General features: G+C 39.0%; 3 protein-coding genes across 6 annotated transcripts; 2 read left to right on the top strand and 1 right to left on the bottom strand.

Moving 5' to 3' along the window:
- The first annotated feature begins 949 nt into the window (after positions 1–949).
- Positions 950–4,081, top strand: LOC147855741 (pentatricopeptide repeat-containing protein At3g24000, mitochondrial-like). Of its 4 annotated transcripts, XM_087330560.1 has the most exons (6): positions 950–1,272; positions 1,376–1,522; positions 1,731–1,852; positions 2,092–2,146; positions 2,825–3,041; positions 3,458–4,081. In XM_087330560.1, exons 3-6 carry the CDS (start codon positions 1,832–1,834, stop codon positions 3,510–3,512), a joined length of 348 nt encoding a protein of 115 aa, XP_087186686.1. In that variant the 5' UTR covers positions 950–1,272; positions 1,376–1,522; positions 1,731–1,831; the 3' UTR covers positions 3,513–4,081. The 4 variants fall into 4 exon arrangements, with proteins under 4 accessions (XP_087186686.1, XP_087186683.1, XP_087186685.1 ...); XM_087330557.1 differs by lacking the exons at positions 950–1,272; positions 1,376–1,522 and adding an exon at positions 1,529–1,654 and having other exon boundaries at positions 2,825–3,254; XM_087330559.1 differs by lacking the exons at positions 950–1,272; positions 1,376–1,522 and adding an exon at positions 1,529–1,658 and having other exon boundaries at positions 2,825–3,254.
- Positions 4,082–9,072: 4,991 nt separating this feature from the next.
- On the top strand, positions 9,073–11,549 carry LOC147855740 (uncharacterized). Its single transcript, XM_087330106.1, has 4 exons — positions 9,073–9,330; positions 9,581–10,048; positions 10,397–10,566; positions 10,733–11,549. The coding sequence occupies exons 1-4, from the start codon at positions 9,073–9,075 to the stop codon at positions 11,400–11,402; spliced, it is 1,566 nt and encodes a 521-aa protein (XP_087186232.1). The 3' UTR covers positions 11,403–11,549.
- A 451-nt stretch (positions 11,550–12,000) lies between these two features.
- Positions 12,001–15,930, bottom strand: LOC147855739 (putative 3-beta-hydroxysteroid-Delta(8),Delta(7)-isomerase). Its single transcript, XM_087330039.1, has 5 exons — positions 15,855–15,930; positions 14,013–14,145; positions 13,788–13,934; positions 13,095–13,203; positions 12,001–12,505 (listed from the first exon to the last, which is right to left on the bottom strand). The coding sequence occupies exons 2-5, from the start codon at positions 14,134–14,136 to the stop codon at positions 12,247–12,249; spliced, it is 639 nt and encodes a 212-aa protein (XP_087186165.1). The 5' UTR covers positions 14,137–14,145; positions 15,855–15,930; the 3' UTR covers positions 12,001–12,246.
- Between the last annotated feature and the right edge of the window lie 5,765 nt (positions 15,931–21,695).

The raw sequence follows: 21,695 nt of genomic DNA, 5'->3' as shown, positions 1-21,695 counted from the left end.
ACCTATCATATGATGGGTTATATGCATGGAGGAAGAGGTAAATGAGACCATGGCCAAAAAGACGTCGGGGTGTGCTCGATGAAGAACAGGGCTGATCATAGAGAATGGGAAGAGATGGGAGCTGAAGAGAAAGAAGAAGGAATATCGGTCAACAATGACCTATCATATGATGGGTTATATGCATGGAGGAAGAGGTAAATGAGACCATGGCCAAAAAGACGTCGGGGTGTGCTCGATGAAGAACAGGGCTGATCATAGAGAATGGGAAGAGATTGGAGCTGAAGAGAAAGAAGAAGGAAAATCGGTCAACAATGACCTATCATATGATGGGTTATATGCTTGGAGGAAGAGGTAAATGAGACCATGGCCAAAAAGACGTCGGGGTGTGCTCGATGAAGAACAGGGCTGATCATAGAGAATGGGAAGAGATGGGAGCTGAAGAGAAAGAAGAAGGAATATCGGTCAACAATGACCTATCATATGATGGGTTATATGCATGGAGGAAGAGGTAAATGAGACCATGGCCAAAAAGACGTCGGGGTGTGCTCGATGAAGAACAGGGCTGATCATAGAGAATGGGAAGAGATTGGAGCTGAAGAGAAAGAAGAAGGAAAATCGGTCAACAATGACCTATCATATGATGGGTTATATGCTTGGAGGAAGAGGTAAATGAGACCATGGCCAAAAAGACGTCGGGGTGTGCTCGATCAAGAACGGGCTGATCATAGAGAATGGGAAGAGATGGGAGGTGAAGAGAAAGAAGAAGGAAAATCGGTCAACAATGACCTATCATATGATGGGTTATATGCATGGAGGAAGAGGTAAATGAGACCATGGCCAAAAAGACGTCGGGGTGTGTGAAAAGAGTTTTGGTGGATCGGACAGTCGGCAAGGCATGGTCATAGCTGTGGTGGAAGGAATGGTGGTTGTGGAATTGGAAGTAGGAAGAGTTTTTTTGTTTTGTTTAACACATAGCTAGCTACCATTGGAATTAGGAGGACCGTTTTGTTTTACAGATGGCTACACATAGCTGGCTTGCTATATGGTTGCAGCTATCATTGGAACTAGGAAGAGTTTTTTGTTTTACACATGGCTACACATAGCTGGATTGCTATTTGGTTGCCGCTACCATTGGAATCAGGAACAGTTTTGGTTTTACACATGGCTACATATAGGTAGCTTTCTATATGGTTGCAGCTACCATTGGAATTAGGAAGAGTTTTTTGTTTTAACACATGGCTACACATAGCTAGCTAGTTCATATGGTTGCAGGTACCATTTTTTTTTTGTCTTGGGCAAAGTGATCTATAACAAGAGTTCCTTAAGAAATGCGCAATTTCTTACTGTTGTAACATGTTGCCTTTGGATTATTCAGGCGCAGTGGAAAGTGTGATGGGCTATTGATATACATTGTTTTCATTCAGTACACATAGTGTTGAAGAAATCTGAGCAATTGGATCACTTGATGTGTCCATCAAATCACGTGATGGAAGCTTTGAGATTGCGAATCAAATTTTTTTGAGTACTGGCCTTGGATTTAAAGAGTTAATTCTTTTCTTCTAATTCGTGATTACAACATCATACATATCTAGATGGTATCACTGATTGTGCGCAACGAATGAGGGAGAGACTATTTCCTACTATGCTAAGTCAGGCAAGTTTGTTCCATTTTTACTTCTACTGCAAAATGTTTTCTAGTTCTTACTTTGCATTAGCCATTTTGCTGGCAGGACATTGCTTTCTTTGATGAAGAATCAGTAGGTGTTTTCACTACCAACTCGGATCAAATTGTCAACAACTCTCACAGATCCTTGGCCATGACCTCAATATCATGTTGAGGAAAGCTCTGCAGGTAATCTTTATTTTTTCTCAAAGTGATATTTAATATTTGATGATTATCTAACTTACTTATCGCTCGGGGTTTAGGATCGTTTCTTTATTTGACAACAATTTCAAATCCAATAGCGTTATCCACCCTGATTATTTGTTCAATTATGTGGTGTACTATGACTGGATATGGACAGTATTTCACTATATTTTTTCTATCTTTTCTACGAAGAAAAATTCCAACAAACTGAAATTTTATTACAGATTTCAAAGTTGCGTTATAAAATCTGCCCAAGATTCAAGTGCTGCAGCCAACAAGGTTAGAAAGCAAGTTATCCAATGGATTTAATGGATGCATTATTATATTATCTATCTATTTGTCACTGAGAATAACCATTCATATGCAGGTAGTGTAGGTGGACAAAACGTTTGGTTTTGAGGATATGTTTTAAGATTGTGACTGGTAATGGATGCATTATTATATTATCTATCTATTGGTCACACAGAATAGCCATTCATATGCAGGTAGAGTAGGTGGACAAAACATTTGATTTTGAGGATGTGTTTTAAGATAGTGACTGGGTTCAATTGGATATTAGAATAATTGTATTATCAATCTAATAGAATATTTGTGTTTAACAATGTGTTTTAAGTTATGATTGGATTCAATCGGATATCAGAATCTTGTATTATATATATATTTGCTACTAAGCAATAGCTACTTGTATGCAGGTATAGGTGGACAAAAGATCTGGTTGTAATCAATCTCTGCCAAAATGTGCCCTCTGGGTTTTGGAATTGGATTGTGAATACTCTATATAATACCACTCAAGAATAATAATCTCTTAATCGCAGAATACCTTAATGCATGAACTTATTATCAGTGCATATCCAACCTAGTGGATGTGATCTATATAAATATTTTCCTTATGCAAGCTAGTTTAAGTGTATACCTGTTATTTTGTGAGGAATTTATAGGTGTTTTTCTTATGTTCAGGGGCTGAAATTATACAAGGGCTGCTGGAAAGAAATGTTGCCCTAGGAAAGGCACTGGTTGATATGTATACTGAGTATGGATGTTTGCACAAAGCACGCGAAGCATTCGATAAGCGTCCACTATACAATGTGGTCTCACGGACTTCACTGATGCAGGGTCTGCCAAACATGAACAAAACAAAGAAGCAATTCGATGTTTTGACCAAATTTACTCAAGGGTATCTTCCCAAATTCTGTTACCTTTCATTATGCTTTGAAAGCTTGTGGCAATCTTGGTGCTGCCAACAAGGACACTGTAATACATATCAAAATCGCCAACATGTATATTACATGTGGCATTCTTGCAAAAGAGCAAGAGCTTTTTGTATAATCTTGAAGCTCAAGATGGGATCCTTTGGATTGCAAGTGGTTGGCAATGCAGTGATTGATATGTATGTTAAGCATTAGCAGCTTTCCAAATTACAATTAGTGTTTAATGAGCTTCATATTCGTGATTTCATGTCATGGCCCACAGTAATTGTGGATTGTGCTGTTAATACTGTGGATGATCTTTTCTTTTCTGTGTACATATAGTTGTGTATATGCCATATATGAGTGACATTGTAATCTGTTTTTTCTCCTTCTATTTTTGCAGAATGTCCTGGTATTTCAAGCATGCTTGGAGATGCCTGGTGCAGATCCATATGTGAAAGTGAGAGAAATCAGACATCAAAGGTTATAAGAGGTTGTGGGAGAGAAGTTTATCACTCCAATGTCTCAAATGTGTTGTCAAGACATCGCAAAACATTTCAGGGGGGCTGTGCATTCTGCAAGCAAAATGCTCGTCCATCTCAATCCAAATTCTTTATGACATGTATGGTGATGTGGTTTGTACCAAATTTAAGTAGTGGAGCTTTAAAATTGCATAGCATGAATCATTGATATATGCTTGGTATTCTTTTTTCTGTATACATGTGCAGATTATTGTCTATATACATGTACACCTTGTATATATACTGGAGAAATGATAAACTCAGTATGATAGATGATAGATTACATACCTAATAGCATTTGTGAATGTTTGATATATCTGAACTTCACCTTTCTTTTGACATCGATGAGGTGAGGAAGGTATGCCATAGCATCACTGGGGATGCAAAGAAGAACCAAACAGATTTTGAGCTGTCTCAAGTAAAGGAGGAACATGACCAAAAGATATACATATATCCATATGAATTTCAAATTCTTATGTCAAGCATTGAGGGACTCTTTTACAATCGCTTCGAGTATGTGACATGTCCTTGCTTTATCTGGTGTACTACAACAAATCTATCAACAGTGCTTGTTATAAACTTGGAGAATAAGTACCTAATTTCATCCACCTGAACATATGTGTCCATTCTTGCATATCACGTGCAATAGACAAAGGCATATACCAACATTCATGTTAAACAAATTTTAAATTTAAAAGTATCAATCGAAAACATCAATATTTTAAAAACAAATTTAAAGACACACACATAATGGGCATATATATACCTTTGAGTTGGACTGTACTAGTTAATGTTGGAATCAACCTTAAGCCCATTTGAGTGTGCAAAGGTATGAATCAATCTGTTGGAAGACTTTTAGTCATGGAACCAAATATATTCTTGAGTGTTGGAATCTTGTTGATGCCAAGTCTCTTCTTGTTGACACATTCCCCCTAACAAAGTGATATAGGATCTCCATATGTTCTGATGCCTTATGATGGACTGAATTCTTCACTAGAGAGATAACGCCCTAGCTATCACTATGTAAGGTCGAAACCAAATTCAGAACGATCTGTCGAAATGTACCAGCAACTTGATTGAACTATAATGCTTCCTTAATTGCATTTCCAATTGTCCAGGCATCCAAGTTGAGGATTTGATGGGCCAAATCTGATGCTTCAAGTCTTGAGTGCCAATGGAATATCTGAAGATATGCTTCATTGCATATTACGTGCATCAAAGAGCCAACAACTATTGAGTAGGTACCTACCAATTTCATATGATCCCCCTCTGGACTGAATATCCACAATTTTTCCAAGAAAGTCTAAGGTTAATTGGTAATGGGTCATTTCAGATTTGGCAAAATGTGTGTTTTATTGGATGTTATTGGCCTGACACAGATACAACTTTCAAGTGGTTCTGTGGCCTGTGATCTTCATCTCGAGAATATGTCTTGCGGGACCTAGGCTCTTTATGGCGAAATTCAACAGTTTTTACCGTCGGATCTTGGCAAGCTCACCAACATTTAGGCCAATGGGTAACATATCATCCACATAGAGGATAAGATAGATGGATGAATTCTCAAACTTATCTTTAAAAGTATAGGAAGTGGTCCTGATTGCTTCGAGAAAACCCCGATCCAAGTGCATGAAATCTTCGAAATTTTCAATAACAAACTTGGGATGCTTGATGTAGGCCATATGCTTGATCTGTTCTGAAGTGGGAGGGTTTTCAGACTGCTGTCAGTATGATATTATTTGATTCATGCATTCAATGGTGTCATTCTGCTCTGGGCTACAAGGGTGTCATGAATTCACATCAGATTATTACCTCTTTGTCTGCAGAACAAGGTGAATTCATGGGATTTATAATCTCCCCCCCCATTAATGGATCTTGTTTGGTTCATGCATTCAATGGTGTCATTCTGCACTAGGCAATAGGGTGTTCAGGAATTCACATCGGATTACTTCTTTGTCTGCAGAACAAGGTGAATTCATGGGATTTATAAATTATACCCTCCCCTATTATTGGATCAATAGGCATTTCGGGCTTTCAGTTTCGATCCGATTGATTCCCAAACCATTGTGGCGAGCTAGTTTCGAAAGATTGCAAATATCTTTTTTGTCTTTGGTTCTCGTGGGATTAGATAAGACCCACACACCTTCATGGTCGCATCATTGATTGAACATGACAACAATGTATGAGGCACCACCAAGAGATCCATTGATTCGGCTATAGGGCTGCAAAACATGTGTACCAAATGGACCCGAATCAAGAGTGGTTTCGATCCTCTTGGTGTGCATGTCTTCTATATGCCTACAAAACTAACGACTAATCGTCAGAATAAGAGTGTTGGGAAATGTAACTAGCCTTAGATAACTTTGCGTGATGCCAGTCTTCCTTGGGCCTAGGCACACAAGTCTCTTTTGCCTTAACACCGAAACCGGAAGATCATCCTTGAATATATATATATATATATATATATATATATATATATATATAGTCCACTTATCATGTCCAAGTGACATACATACATAGGATACATGGTACGTACCTTGGACCCTCGAGTAAAGTCCAAACACGAAGCTTCTTTGGAAACTAACTTTGTCGAGTTGTCCAACTAATATAAGATATCAACATCAACATGCAAGACATTGTGTAGTACCAAGAGTAGAACCACTAGAAGCTTAAGTTCTACAATGTTGTGAGTCAACCCATTCAAACTAGCTTGAAATCGTGAGTAGTGTACTACCAGAATTGGGATCAAAATGGGGTGACATGATTGAGAGCTTTGGAGTCGAGAAGCAAGTTGGTAGTTTTACTCATAGTATGTGGAACATTGACTTCAATGGAGCTCTCTAAAATGAGGATGTTCACGTCGATTGTGGAATCATCCTTGGTCACATCGACTAATTGGCTAACTGGCTAGTTTTGTCAACAAAGGTTGACGCTATTAAATTTTATTGTATTTGTGTTAATGGACACTTACATATGGCATGGGTTCTTTATGTAAATAGCCTAAAGGCTTAAGCTAACCTGTAAATGTATCTTTGATACATTTACTCGTAAAAGTTTGATTTTGATTAAATCCATAGACCCTAAGTGAGTTACAATAGAAAGTAATAGGTGAACTTCACCCAAACTGTAAATTCTATTCAACCCCAAACCATAAAAACCATTGTTGAACTTCAAGAAACAATGAAGCTTCGCTATGATACCAAATATTTTGGAAGATTGAAGAGCATTGCTTTGTTATAATAGGTGATTTAGGTCAAAACAACTAAGAATTAGAGGGAAGATAAGAGTATGAACAATGAGAGTGTTGAGGATATGAGGCAAAGAAGTTTTTTGGGCTATGTATTGGATTGCATTTTCACAACCAAACTAGAAAGTTGATTACCATAAAAGAAAGTTAATTAAGAAATAGATTCGTACACAAGGTTGACATAATCCAACTTCATAAATTTGTTTTAAGGGATGCAAGTGTAAGGTTTTATGTCCAATAAAAGTTAGTTGATATCTTTTTCTATGACAATTTTCTTTTGAGGTTGCAATAGAATAGACTTGCTATGGGTTCAAGCTTGCACATATGTGGCAACCCAATTAGCATGAATCTTTTGGAACAAGAGAATGGACTCATTTGTTCAGAAACTTAAAGCATTGTTAACAAAAACAATCATGACAACCAATAAAGAACATCTCACTATAGCATCACGTTTCTAGATACATTTTTCTATAGCATTAGATTTCTCTGTCTTGTATTTTGTACATATTTCTGGGTTGGCCACAAGGTAATGATTCTTTCTTGTTTTCATAGCCATTGTGAGTGACAATCTATGAATATCTAGTTTTCTTTTTCTTTTTTCTTGTTTGGATATCCAGGTAATAATTGTATGCATTGATGGATTCAGTGGTTCTTCTCACGTTAAGTGTCTTCTCTAAGTTCCTTTATAATAGAGGCACAATATGCACACTATATATTTCTTTCATACTTCATTAAACATTTGATGCGTGTAAACATCTATCGAGGAAGAATATATTTGTGTATTGTAGCATGATCCTGTAGCAATGAGCTTGTCACATCTTTAAGTTTCTCAAGCATTTAAGCACAACTTTATAAGATGGATCTAGTTTCAATAGAATGATTTACTTCATTTCCTCATTCACAACCACAATATTTGTTAACCTAAAAGGTGGGCCCTGCGAAATTTTTGCCTTGTTTCAAAATTGATGTAAAACTTTTACGAAAGCCGAATTCATTGGGGTACGGAGTGGAATCCACACAATCAACCTCCCATATTGTCCTATAAGCGAAAATGATTTGACGCAAAGACAAGCTCTTTACAATCATGTATCATGGGGAGTAATACACCAATATCAATTGGCAATTTGCACCGATGTATGTAATGACAAAATCAATCGAGCTTTCAAATAATTAAGAAGTTTATCTTTTTATTATGTTGATTATATGCGAAAAGGTGATAATGCAATAAAAACTTTACTTTTACGAGGAATGTCATCTTTAATTGATTTTGACACATCTTGATTCCCCTTGAAAAAAACGAGCTTTAGGATCCGAAAGGTGGATATGAGTGTTGTTTAAATGTTTTTGGAAAGGGCAATTCTAGTATCAGATTATCCCCCCCAAGAGAAAAAGAAAAAAGAAAAGGTTTTAGAATCTAAAGAAAAATATGAGTTACTTTTGTCTAAAGAACACTTAGAAAAGCCAAATTCGATACGCTAAACAAATGTTTAAGTTTGTATAAATGTCAATAAAGATAGAAAAAAATTATCCTCTTGTAAAGAGTCAAAAATGTGTGTAGAGGATAATATGATTGTGATATATCACTATGTGTGTGTGTAATATATATATATACATATATTTAATGCCGACTAGAGACCAAACACAATCATGGGACCTGGTCGAGCCTATGGTGAGAACCAAGCTTTTGCTCTTAATACTAGTCGGATAGAGTGATGAGTTATGCATGGGTAGATAAGGGTGTCGAGTTATAGAGAAATACATAATTAAAAAAATCCTTCGACTGGTCAGTTTTGATGGGCTTTCATTTACCAAGTAAACCTTGCATGTGGTAATTTGCATCTTCTTACATACATATATAAAGGAAGACTAATCCCTAAACCAATCACAATGGTTTGCATCTTGGCAATACTACCACCACTATCTATACTAGTACTACCTCAACAAATTATACAATAACAATAACCACTACAACTAAAACTACCAATACTAGTACTACTTAGTAATAACCATCTTGATGTTCAAATTCCACTAGAATTAGCTTAGTTGGAATCCTCTACCAACCACTACGACACCAACATCGACATCGACAACGAGAACTACTTCTACTATCAATAGATTCACTAGCATTAAATATCACTATTACCAATACAATTAAGTTCACTTTGATGATGATGGAGCTCCCTAGAGCTATCTTATTTGGAATCTGCTACTTTTGCTACCACTACTAAAACTAATACCACAACTACCCTAACAATGACGATGATGGAAGCCCCTAAAACAAGCTTAATCGCGACAAGTTCTGATCATATGCCTTACTTGGATGCCGAAAGACGACCTCGTAGTTGCAATTCGGTTTTGGGATTAGCAAGTCCAGACCCATTTCTTGTCAAGAGTGCACGGATCGCCATTGCCAAGATTGAAGCCGATCTCTCATTGCGTCTTGCCTTCCTCCCTTCACTCATCGATACCAACGACACACGCGAATTGAATTCTAGTCTTGAAAATCATCAGGCAAGTTCCTAATTAGTATATCAACCCATTTCCTTGTTTTTCTTTTTTGGATTTTGTTTTTGGGTTTTCTAGTTCTCTACTCAGCCCCATTTATATGTAAAGTAGTCTCATTTGCATTGCTTGGGCATCATCATACATAATTACATACATACATACATAAATACATATGTGTGTGTGTGTGTATTTGTATTAGTATGTGTACTATGTAGAGGACATGCATATAACATGTGATTTCACATAATGAAAATAGCTTTTTTCAACTCTCTCTCTTTGCTCACATTGGGTATGCTTTTTCAAAACAAATTTGAAGGAGAGAATTCTTCTCCAAGAGGCTACCCTACGACGTGAGGCCGAGATAGCCAAACAACCTCACAAAGCCATCATAGCTCTCTCGGAACTCCATCAAATCTATGATCAATTGATCGAGGATCGACAACACTTTGATGAGATTTTGAACCTTAGTAGATTAACTTCTAGTCAATCCAACCACATTATAGACAATCATGACATTAAAGTTAAAGATAAGGAAGCTTGCAATAATATTCATGATAGTTTTCAAGGTGTAGTTGAGTTCATTTTGAGACAAGCATCTCAAGAGAAAAGGACCAGATTGGACCTTAGTGGTCGGCTTCTTGGACACAACCACATTGAGAAGTCTTTCCGACATCTGAGCTTTTCAGCCCTCATCTCCCTTGATCTATCTAGGAACCGACTTAAGGTATATTATATCAGAATGTTACAATCTTGGTGTAGACTTACGATCAATAACGTTCCTTTTTTCATTACTAATGAGCATGCATTCTTTCTCAAGTGGCATCTCACATTCCGAATTCCAAATTCATGGGCATTTAGGTTGATTTAGTATGCATTAAAACCATACAAATTTGCACTTCATTGTGAAATTTCGATCAATAATTTTGTAAGGATTGAATCAATTCATTATGATGCAAGACATTTTCATCACAACCATTATGCATTCTTTTGCACCTTGCATTGGTGTAATAAATGGGTAGTTTTTATTGGTATTCTCTCACATTTGTTCCATGATCTATCAATATTTGAGTAGGAACTCCCAGAAGAATCTATAAAGCAATTGTATAACCTCGAGATACTTGATCTCCAATCCAATGAACTAGAAAAATTGCCACCCACAATCAGTTCTCTAAGTAAACTAAGAACCCTCAATTTATCAAGCAATATGCTAAAGAGTCTTCATGACAACCTTGGAGCATGCAGGTAACATAAGGTTATATTGAGCTTCTTTTAGAAAATTTAACTATATATAATTTGGCAAGAATTCATTAGAGCTTATGAATGATCAAATTATTATTACACAAATAGTGCTTACATCCCAAAATGGTTAAATGTGCAAATCTTTAACCGATGTGCCATGATGTCTCAGGTCCTTGCGAGAACTTATTGTGGCTTTTAACCAGCTCGAAAGCTTACCCCTAAACATGGGTTATGATTTAACTTCTCTTAGGATTTTGTCTCTTCATTCCAACAAATTATCATTTCTGTCTCCATCAATATGTAACTTAATGCATTTAAAGGTTCTTGATCTACACTTCAACAAACTTCAATATTTACCCCTCGAGATAGGTGGCTTAAAGTCACTAGAGAAGCTCAACTTGAGCAACAATTTTAGTGACTTTGGGGGTGAGCTTCCAAGATCCCTAGGGGATCTAACATACTTGATCAATTTAGATCTTAGTTATAATCAAGTTAGGGTTTTGCCGGATTCGATTGGGGCTTTATCCAAGCTACGTGTTCTTAAGATTGATAATAACCCCCTTGTTGTACCCCCCAAGAAGGTGGTAGAACATAGTATGGAAGCTACGCTTGAATACATTAAGGAAAGGTGGATAGTCTCCCAATCATCTGGACGTGAAATAAGCACATCATTTTCTATCACACAGTCCGAACAATCTAAAAGCTCACATGTTCGTACGACAACATCATGGTTTACAAGTCTAGTAACTAATCATTCGTGCAAAAGCATGAAATGTGCCACACCTGTCTCTTCAATCATAAGGGTTGATAGGCACCACAAAGCCTCCAAAATCCATTAATTCAAACTTTGCCAACAATGTATTGTGTACCTTACTACTAAATTTGTTGAATTCAATCAACCACTCAGCTTTTATAGCTAGAGGAATTGATTAGGTTCAAGATATACATATATATAAGAAAATAGAATAAACTCACATTTTTTATGGGCCCTTTAACAAATCAAATGTAACAACAACAAATAGAGAAAGATAATATGTCATAAACATACTAAATTCATTATTTTTAACCTAAAATGGATCATTTTGTTAAGCCAATTTTGAAAAATTCATAAACCCTAGTTGTCTTGTTTTAATAATTGAAAGTTAACAACTCTTTTTGTATATATTGGAGCTTTTTGTATGATGAGAAAAGCATTTAGTACAAGAGATGATTTTTGTACACAAATTCAACTATGTTTCATCTATCAACAGCCAATCAAAAAAGTAAAGAGAAATTGTAGCCAATTGAGAATTACAATAAAAACATTTATATGTTGCTTTATCCATGCAGATCCCACAAAGTTCACCACTTACAATTTATCCATGTATTTATGAAATCTAAATTAGTGTCGAAGATCGTGAGTAGAAGGGAGAGGATATCATAATGCATTTTGATCAATTGAGAAATGCAATGGCCCCAACTAAAAGAGCCAATTTAATAGTGCTTCAATAGAACTAAGACAAGCATTGAGATAGACTTGTAGTTAATCTAGTTTTATTTCATTGTTAGTCACTTCGAAACTTTATATTATTTGGTAAAAAGAGATTCATTTTGATTATGTGAAGAAATTTCATGAGAAGTACCATGTTATTTTTTGTAATTGCAATAACAATAACATTGGAGTAAAAATCCCCAACATGATTGTCATTCCTCCTTCATGTTATTACCCATTGCTTGAACAATTTTCGTCCAAGATCTCATTCCAATCAATCCAGGAATCCAAACCCCATACAATGAGTTCAGCATCGCATAATATACCCAAAAGTAATATGGACTGGATGCATGGGAAACATTTCCTCCCAACCATGGACTTACAAAGTAGATGATAAACATGGATATATCCACAAGGGAAATCAATACTATTAATGGGTGCTTGTACGGCTTCTTCATTGCTATAGCATACCTAAAATAAAGTCAAGACAATTGTAGAGTCCAATTAGTAAAGGCAATTGTATAGTATAGCAAATTCTCTTTAGCATTTTGCCATTAAACTCATGACAAATCATTTTGTGTTTTGGCAACTTGCACATTAAACTAACCCACTCCCGATTTGTACTCTAAGGTGCAATCGACCGACTTGTTGAACCAAGTACTAGCATGCATTCAGCCATAAATAGAGTAAAACTCTAGTTTTTTAAGTTCCTATGGCTAGCTAGGTTTAGTTAATGATAAACTATAGCGGTGTTCACAGACCTGCACCTAAATTCGTCCTGTAGCCTAATTAGTTGATGGCCCCAGGTGATATCCTATGTCAATGTGAAAAGGACATAACAATAAGTAGTAGATTTTTAAGTTTTTATGGTTATGTTTAGGCTATTAGTTATGGTGGTATTCACACTACCAAGGAGCCGTCATAGTAAGTATCTGAACCATACATATGGTGTCCAAAGAGACCCAAACTCATGAAAACCAATGAAAATCCATGAATATATGTGGCCATTGTGTTCTTGTGAAGTGAGAGCGAGTTTTTGAAGGTTGGAAATACACATTACATTGCAAGAAAAGATGCTGATCCATTGAAAAAAGAAAGCACAATCTCAATAGCGACAACTGTGGGATCCCTCCAAACATATCTGGAATCGGCTTTGCCATATTCTTTCCCTGTTGAAAAGACAAAGAAAACAATTTTGCTTGGTTAAGACTTAGAAACATGTTATGAGCATATGTCTAACTGATCATTGTGGCTATAGTCTGGATGGTTATATGGTCTAGAAGATACTCGATCCAGGGTATCTCTCTATAAAAGTGATCAAATTAAGGTTAAAAACAAGCCCATTAGCTGTTGGATAGCCCTTCACCATACAGGATTTAGGTGGCCAGGGACTGGGATATTAGATTATATGAGGGATAACTATCTTACATCTATTCTGACATAAAAATAATGTTATGGTGAGCTTTTTTTGTGTGTTTTGAGTCAGTTTTCTTTGTGAAAAGGGTACATTTTTTGCGACCATAGCCACACAAGTAATGTGGCATGACTTTGTGGTTGATCTGAAGTATTTATCTGTAAAACCTAGGTATACCCTCCAGCGCACTATCCATCTAGATTGTGTCTGGCAAAGGGAAATAAACTTGCTGGCTCGCTTGCTAACCTTAATTTGACTCAATATTTCGGATCATAGTACATATGCTCATAACAAAATGTATAAGCAAGAGGTGTTTGCATATAGGAGTAAGAAACTTACAAACTTCTGCCAAGAACATGGGATAGTCCACAGTATAGAATTTGGGTGTTACGACATAATAGCCTTCAAGAACTACATGGGTGACTCCAGTAATAGACAACCAATACATGAGAAGCTTCTCGACACCTTGAACGTTGAAAATTTTGCCTACGTGAAATTTTCCTTTTGTGAATAATTTGTGCAAACGCAATGACAAATCAGTACAATGGATATATTGAAGATTACCTACAACGATGCAGAGCAAAATACAAGAGGCAGCATATATGAGCACAATTTGGAAGCCTGATAAAAAATTTGGTACATATCCGTGAAGCTCGATGCTCTGCGGAGCATAAGGATGGGACACCATTCTCTTCAACTTGTGCAATAAGAAACAAAACAGATCAAACCAAATCAACAAAACAACCCTAGCTAAAACCAAATTTAGCCCAAAAACGGTTCACAATATTTCTTCTTCTTTTTATTATCCATATTTCATTAGTGTTATATCAATTCAATTATGAACCGCAGTTTGGAATGCATCAAATGAATCACTCAGAGTGTATTCTTGATGCTCTAGCCATTGCCAAGGTCACTGGCTCTCTCTGAAGACACTGTCGATTGTTTTGACAAGCCTCGTTTGAAAAGTTATGAGTAACAACAATCACTTTGTAAGGAAAAATGGCTGTATTTGTTTCAATCTCCTATAAATTCATCATCTTTCCGATTAACTCAAGCTTCTTGTTGCTCTCTATAGATTGGTGCATATTTTCCAGCATACTAACTCGGTCAAGCTGCATCATGGAATACATTAAAGTTTTGGATTCATATGCATGCAAAAACTACCACATTTATGGCCTTGATGATGCGTATGCTTGCATTTTTAACAAGGTCAGAGAATCATGATATGATAATGGTCATGCAAAAACTACCACATTTGTGGCCTTGATGATGCATATGCTTGCATTTCTCAACAAGGTCAGAGCATCATGATATGATAATGGTCATGCAAAAACTACCACATTTGTGGCCTTGATGATGCATATGCTTTTTCTCAACAAGGTCAGAGCATCATGTTATGATAATGGTCATGCAAAAATTACCACATTTGTGGCCTTGATGATGCATATGCTTGCATTTCTCAACAAGGTCAGAGCATCATGATATGATAATGGTAATGCAAAAACTACCACATTTGTGGCCTTGATGATGCCTAGCTTGCATTTTCAACAAGGCCAGAGCATCATGATATGATAATGGTCATGCAAAAACTACCACATTTGTGGCCTTGATGATGCATATGCTTGCATTTCTCAACGAGGTCAGAGCATCATGATATGATAGTTGTAGGTCGAATCAAGGTTAAACATTTGACATGCTTTCAAAGTAAGTTTGACAAAGTTACACATCAATATCATCAACAAATGCATTTCTTAGTGTGCCAGAGTACAAATCTATGTTCCTCTATGTTTTCGCCAATCAAAGACCAGTCGGCATTATAAGTCCTTCGTACATCAATCGATCCAAAACCTTAAGATTAGATGTGACCCCCATCAGTTGTCCCATGAAGGACAACCACCCAAGTCAATATGAATGGAATACATTTTCCTCGACCCATTAGATGAACATGTAGGATCTTGCGAGCATGCTAGGCTGTTTCATTTCAACTAGTGGAAATTACACGGAAATGCCGGTTTTCCTAAACAATGCCCACATCATGTGCATTGGATCATGACTATGAAACCCTTTAAATAACAATATAGAAATCCTCGGTCTATATTCAGGTTGGAAAGCTACCCATCCAAGCTAAACCAGACGCTTTTTGCAAACAAGGCTAATCCTCTTCGATTGCAACGAAAGTGCGGCCAAAATGGTTCCTTTGGGTGTGACTATATATGGCCCCAAAACTAGCTTACATCTCTTGTGCCAAGGCAATGATATTGAGAACACCACCGAGAAAACCTCAGTTGAGCTAGGACTATTAGACTATGATTGTAAGGTCATGGGTTTGACTTCTTATTTTACCATACCATTATCCATATAAAGAAAGAAAGAACAGCCAGAGAAAAGGTGGGCGATTTTACTTACTTGCAAAACCAGAACACTAGAGTTGTTTGGAAGAAATAAAAGACAAGAAAACAGGGTAGGGTGCTTTTGTCTAATGTGTGTGTGTATATGTATGTATGTATGTATGTATGTATGTATGTCTATGTATGTATGTATGTATTCAACAAAACTATGCCTCTTCTTCTCTTCACAAAATTATGTGTCATAATACTCCCATAATCCCATCTTTGATTGAGCTTCCTATCGACACCAGACACACTTGCTCATTTGTCCATTGAATTTGGACGCACACTAACTCTCAGTAACGCACTCGGGAGGGCAAACTATACCCTCGCAATTATACATTTGAGACTTTACGAATGTCGTACCAAACGAATTGTATGTTGTTGTACTTCATCTCGAACCATGATACCCTCGTGTTCCTTTATTGAGTTTCGATCATGCATGTGTGGCCTTGAATCTATAAAAAGCAATATTTCAAAATTTCTGGCTTTAACTATATAGGGCTACTTCAAGGCAAAGCTAATATTTCCGTATTTCTAGATGGGATTGTGTGGATCTGTCTTCACCTCGTTCGCGAACTCCACCCAACCTTTCTCATAAACCTAACCTTCAATGCAAAAAAGAGCACCTTGAATAGGATCAAATGTACAAGTATTGTATCCTTCAATGCATGAGCTTTCTACTCTTACTAAAGCATTGAATGTTGCTTTAGCTATTCTCCATTACATGAAAATTAGCATTATTTGGGCGGCCCCCGACTATTGTTACCATTATCATGAATAACAAATAAGATGTTGTCGTGAATGGTCGATATTAGTAGTATGCTTTCTATTTTCAATATCCGAATTGAGGAAACTAGTCCTTGTTTCATGAGGTTTATCTTTCTTTTTTGTGCCATAAATCAAGGTCTACATATTTAGTCCAATTTTTTAGAGGGATTTCACGAGTGAATGTCGGTCTTGGTAACTATGACTGGCATTGTTTGCATCAAGAAGCCAAGATGCTTGCTTCACTATCTTACAATACCTACAAATAGTGGGAACTAGCAATGCACATACAACTCCTAAGTCTATATCTCAAAACTAAAGTTTGATCGATCAATCATATCTCACAGTATATTTTAGCAACCTATCGTTTACTTGGCTTGGTTTGGTATTCATGTACACATACATGAAATGTTTTGTAGCATTTTTTAATGTTTCAAACGTTATATGAAGATTGGAGCAATTCAACCAACAGGTTATGTACACAAGGTGTCTGTTCTTGGATCAAATTACAAAATTGATTATTTTGGGAAGCCGAGCCAAAACAATTAATGTATAGCCAACTTGAGTCCCACGATGAAAACATAAATGTAGTTTTTCCTATAAAATCAACAAGATGCGTGTGTAAACCATATTTCAAACTTTTTGCCTCCCGAATTAAATTGATATTTCTTCTTGTTAAATTTTGCTTGCAAAAAAAACAGATATATGCTTGCATGTTATTAGTGTTAGTGCATCATGATTGAAATTCATCATTAACCCATTTACGCTAAATCCAACACTTTCTTGTCTCTCTATTCCATACGATCATAAAAATTTGTCAACCTGTCATATTGCACTACGCACATAATGTCTCGTCTTACAAACTTGTAGATTGTAGTTAATGGGTTGGTATGAAGCCATGGAGATGCTTTGATCTTGAGTTTGAAGACTTTCTGCTCATGCTCATTACGAATGGAGAAATATATGGAAAGGTTCATATTAGTTTGGTGAGTAACACCAACATGCTTGACAATCACATGTGAGCAAATATAGGGAGCTAAGTACTCAAAATTAATATTGTAAGCATAACCTTTCTTTTAAGCATTTAAACTCCCTCTCTCTCTCTCTATTGACTTTCATTTTGTCATTAATGGGCACAATGGTTTTTTCTAATCAAAGCCATACAAGGCAATGAATCTCGAAGAAATCTCGTGAGAGACCATCGGGGCAGGGGCATGCACCCCTTCGCAATCCCCTAAGCGCCTCCAAGAGTTCTAAACAAGAGATGGGGCTATCGAGCACAACTTCCATCGCCTGGGTTACCTTGGGGTGAATGCAAGACATCACTCGATCAGCCAACTCCGTGTGTTGCCTCACCTGCATAGGTGCGAGGAGGTCACGATAGTATTGTGTTTCCATTTCCAGAATCTCAGTCTTGTCCTCCGTTATCGAGCTGTCTGGTTTTCGCAACCCTTGTATACGTCCACCACCACCCTTGGGTGCCTTGTAGTGAAAGAAATGTCGGTTGACCTTGTCGTCTTTTCTAGCCCACCATGCTGCGTTTCTTCGAAACAACATTTGGTTCTTCTCCAAAGTCCTTTCCTGTACCTTCATCTTTGCTTCCTCCAGCTTAGCTCTAGACCAAGTGCAACCAGGGTCTACCTGTAGCAGTCGTTGCGTTGCCGCAACAGCCTTCCTTAATTTTGTTTCAATGGCTCTAACCTGCTGGAGGGCGCGCTTGGTCTCTTGCTGTAAGAAGGAGGAGTAGAGGGCCAATTTTTTTTCAAATCTTCGTTGGCTGATTCATTGCCCATGGTGTCCTGCCATATACTTTGTAAACCAACCTTCACCTCTTCACTCTTCATGATCTTTGTGGGGATCTTCACATTGAGACTGCCCTTGCTATCGTTGGGTGGGTTAAGGTCTAGTCTCACCGGCTGATGATCTGAAAAGGTAAGACCGGCCAAGATAGCAAAGGCGCCCCCAAGCTCTTCGAGGGATGAGCTGATGTATATGTGATCTAGCCGTGCAAGACTACCGCCCCTAGCATTCCCGGCGGCAATGGAAAAGTGCAACGAATGTGAGCTTCTCCTAAGGGAAGAGCCCCATGTATCCTTCACCCCAATTTTGCCAATTAGGAAAGCCCATGAATCCAGCTCCGCACCATAAATAGGCCTCTAGGTCCCTCCTTTCCTATCTCCCAGGTGTTCAGTCATGTTGAAATCACCTGCCATTACCCAAGCCTCGGCATCAGGTAATGTTGTCGCTAACATCCTCCAAAAGATTGCTCTCTCGGGGGCTGAGTTAGGGGCATAAATGTTTAGCACCCCAACCTGTAGGTGATTCCATTTCAGAAGCACGTATAAGGCCTGACCCTCCACCAGCGTGCCAAATGATGTTACTTCATATCGAGCCTTATCGTTGATCAAGATGCAGACCCCTCCTCTTCGGTGGAAGTCACCCTGTGCAGCTAACCACCATGTGGTCCACCCACCCGACAAGGGGTTTACTAAGCTCTGAGTTCGCACTTGCGAGAGGTGGTGTTCCTGCAAAAGTAATATGTCAATATGGCCCCCTATATTAAGGGGATTCAGCTCCTTCTGAAGTCTTCTACACTCTTGGTGTTGTCGGCCTCCACCAAGGCCCTGTACATTCCACGTTAGGATCCTCATCCGAAAGCGGTGACATTGACGCCCATGTTCGGGCCGATCCCCATGTTATGGGGCAACCTAACACCTATTTCGGGGGGTATGGTCTCCACAGCATGCTACAAATCCCCTGCGGGATTCTCAGCCGGTCGTTCCCGACCCGCTTCAAATAGATCCCGCGATACATTTGTGCTCCGAAGCGGTGACACCTCTTGCATCCCTCTATCTAAGAGAGTCGTCGCCAAACCAGGTGTTGGTTGGCCTATCTTACCCTTTCCGTTGTCCTTGAGAGAGGATTGCGAAGGGGTGCATGCCCCGGCCCCGATGGTCTCTCACGAGATTTCTTCGAGATTCATTGGGAATGTGTCATCCCGTCTTTGGAAGCCAGAGTTCAAGAGATTTGGTCCTCAGGAAAGATGCCAATTGGTTTGGCTGAGGGGATGATATATCTCATCCCCAAAGCGTCAGAGCGAAGCCTAGAGTTGCGCCAATGGCTTCCAATCACGATCCTTAACACGACATACAAGATACTCGCTAAAGTCCTAGCTCGGCGGTTAGCAAGCTTCTTACCAGACATCATACATGACAATCAAACTGGATTTGTCAAGAACAGATGTATCTTTGATAATGTGTTGCTTCTTTGGGAAGCTATGGCATTGGTTGGCCGCTCCGTATCGAGCTCGGCTATTCTGATGTTAGACTTCGAGAAGGCCTACGACCTGGTGTTATGGCCCTTTTTGGAAAATGTGATGCGAGCTTTGGACCTACCTCAAAAATGGAGGAATTGCACTTTTGCACTCTATCGGACAACTACGAGTAGCGTGTTGTTGGCTGGTTCTAGGGGACCCGCCTTCCAACTACAACGCTCAGTGAGGCAAGGTTGTCTCCTAGCCCCATATCTCTATCTCTTTGTAACCGAGACTTTCTCCGCCTACTTACAAGCACCAACACGGGGATTGCCCATCCCCAATGCGACTGAAGATTTGTTGCTATCTGAATATGCCGACGATACGGTTCTTTTCTTGCAAGGTGATGAGGATAATTTGCAACGGGCTGAACATCTTGTTGAGGACTTTTGTTAGGCAGCTGGTGTGAAGATCAATTGGAATAAAACCCAAGGCCTATGGTTCAGCGAACAAGAGAAACCAAGATGGCAACCCCATGCCGATTTTATGTGGGTCCCTGATGGGACAACGTTCAAGTACCTTGGATTTACGATGGGGAGGTTAATCCCCAAGGGAGTGCAATTGGCCCACGTACAAGACAAAATAAACAGGAAGTTGACCCAATGGAGTAGATCTAAACTATCCTTCACTGGTAGGAGCCTTGTTGCGAACCAAGTGCTGCTCGCTACCATGTGGCACTCAGTCTCCTGCTGGATTATGGACCCTGCAGTGTAGGTCTGCACGCGATTAAGGCTGCCATCAGGGGGTTTATATGGTCAGGTAAGGACAACCCAAGGGCTGCTGCCAGAGTGTCATGGTGTTGGTTAACGCAACCGCGGGCCAACGGGGGGCTTGGCCTCATAGACCCCTTAATGCAGAGTCGTTCATTGCTGGCTAAAATGGTGGTTCGTCACCTCCTACCAGGTAAGGGGTGTTGGAACGTACTACTTCGCAACAAGCTGCAAGCAGGGACTCCCAAGTATGGTAGGCCTTGGCCCGACTCCTTGAATTGGTGTTGCACGAGCGGAGTCCCACCCAAGCTAGCTTGCCATCCAGAGGACAGGGTCGTGAACTCCATCTTGCGAGCATGGTGCCTACAACAACATTTGGTCAAACACACCCCGGAGACATTGACCAAATGGACTAGACAGCCACTATTCTGGAATCCTCACGTGCGAACAAGTGACGACGCGATGCTAGGGCAACTTAAGGGCCTAGCATGGGGAAAGCTGGCACAAACAGGCCTCCTATCTATAGACGATTGGAGACACATGGTTGTTTCAAGAAAAGCCCAAGAGGACCTTTTCCCTCCCCTCAAGGGAGCTACGAAAATGTGGAGACTGATAGCTGAGGCAGTTGATAGGGTTCCGATGGGGGAGGCGAGAGAACCTGCATGGTTCGGTCTCTTTGACGAGGTTGGAATGGTCAAGTCGCTAAAGGGTGTGAGCGGATCGAGGAGAGATACAGTTTTTGGGGACAGTCAGAGCAGGGGCTCTTGGCACCTAATCCAAGTGGTGGCACAGGTTGACAACATCTAGAAGACAGACCCTGATGTTGCTAAGGTGGAACCCCATTGGAGGTTAAGGGTATATGGTTGTCGCCCCCTTGTCGATCTGGATTGGGACCCAGGGGATTTCAGATGGAAACATGATGATAGACTCCATCACTTCTTCGATTACACCACTAAATTGGGTCGGACTTTGCAGTTGCAGCTAGGCAACCCCCTTCGCAATGGTTGGTGAACATTGGGCATCCCCGATGAGGCGCTCATTACCTTTTGGAAAGGTTTTTGGCGTCTCC

This window comes from Azolla caroliniana, unplaced genomic scaffold (genome assembly GCF_043228905.1).
Source record: "Azolla caroliniana isolate FFs.n. ecotype wild unplaced genomic scaffold, voAzoCaro1.0.p SCAF_14, whole genome shotgun sequence".
NCBI classification, from domain to species: Eukaryota; Viridiplantae; Streptophyta; class Polypodiopsida; order Salviniales; family Salviniaceae; genus Azolla; species Azolla caroliniana.
This window is presented reverse-complemented; position numbering and strand designations above follow the sequence as displayed.

Excerpts from the sequence above, each read along its gene's own strand:
- LOC147855741 (XM_087330557.1), top strand. The coding sequence starts at position 1,832 with ATGTTGAGGAAAGCTCTGCAG. Across the intron at positions 2,147-2,824 it reads CAAGTGCTGCAGCCAACAAG|GGGCTGAAATTATACAAGGG; the intron begins GTTAGAAAGCAA and ends TCTTATGTTCAG. Across the intron at positions 3,255-3,457 it reads GGCAATGCAGTGATTGATAT|AATGTCCTGGTATTTCAAGC; the intron begins GTATGTTAAGCA and ends CTATTTTTGCAG.
- LOC147855740 (XM_087330106.1), top strand. The coding sequence starts at position 9,073 with ATGACGATGATGGAAGCCCCTAAAACAAGCTTAATCGCGACAAGTTCT. Across the intron at positions 9,331-9,580 it reads CTAGTCTTGAAAATCATCAG|CTTTTTTCAACTCTCTCTCT; the intron begins GCAAGTTCCTAA and ends TAATGAAAATAG. Across the intron at positions 10,567-10,732 it reads GACAACCTTGGAGCATGCAG|GTCCTTGCGAGAACTTATTG; the intron begins GTAACATAAGGT and ends ATGATGTCTCAG.
- LOC147855739 (XM_087330039.1), bottom strand. The coding sequence starts at position 14,136 with ATGGTGTCCCATCCTTATGCTCCGCAGAGCATCGAGCTTCACGGATAT. Across the intron at positions 13,935-14,012 it reads TTTGCTCTGCATCGTTGTAG|GCAAAATTTTCAACGTTCAA; the intron begins GTAATCTTCAAT and ends AATTTCACGTAG. Across the intron at positions 13,204-13,787 it reads CATGTTCTTGGCAGAAGTTT|GGAAAGAATATGGCAAAGCC; the intron begins GTAAGTTTCTTA and ends TCTTTTCAACAG.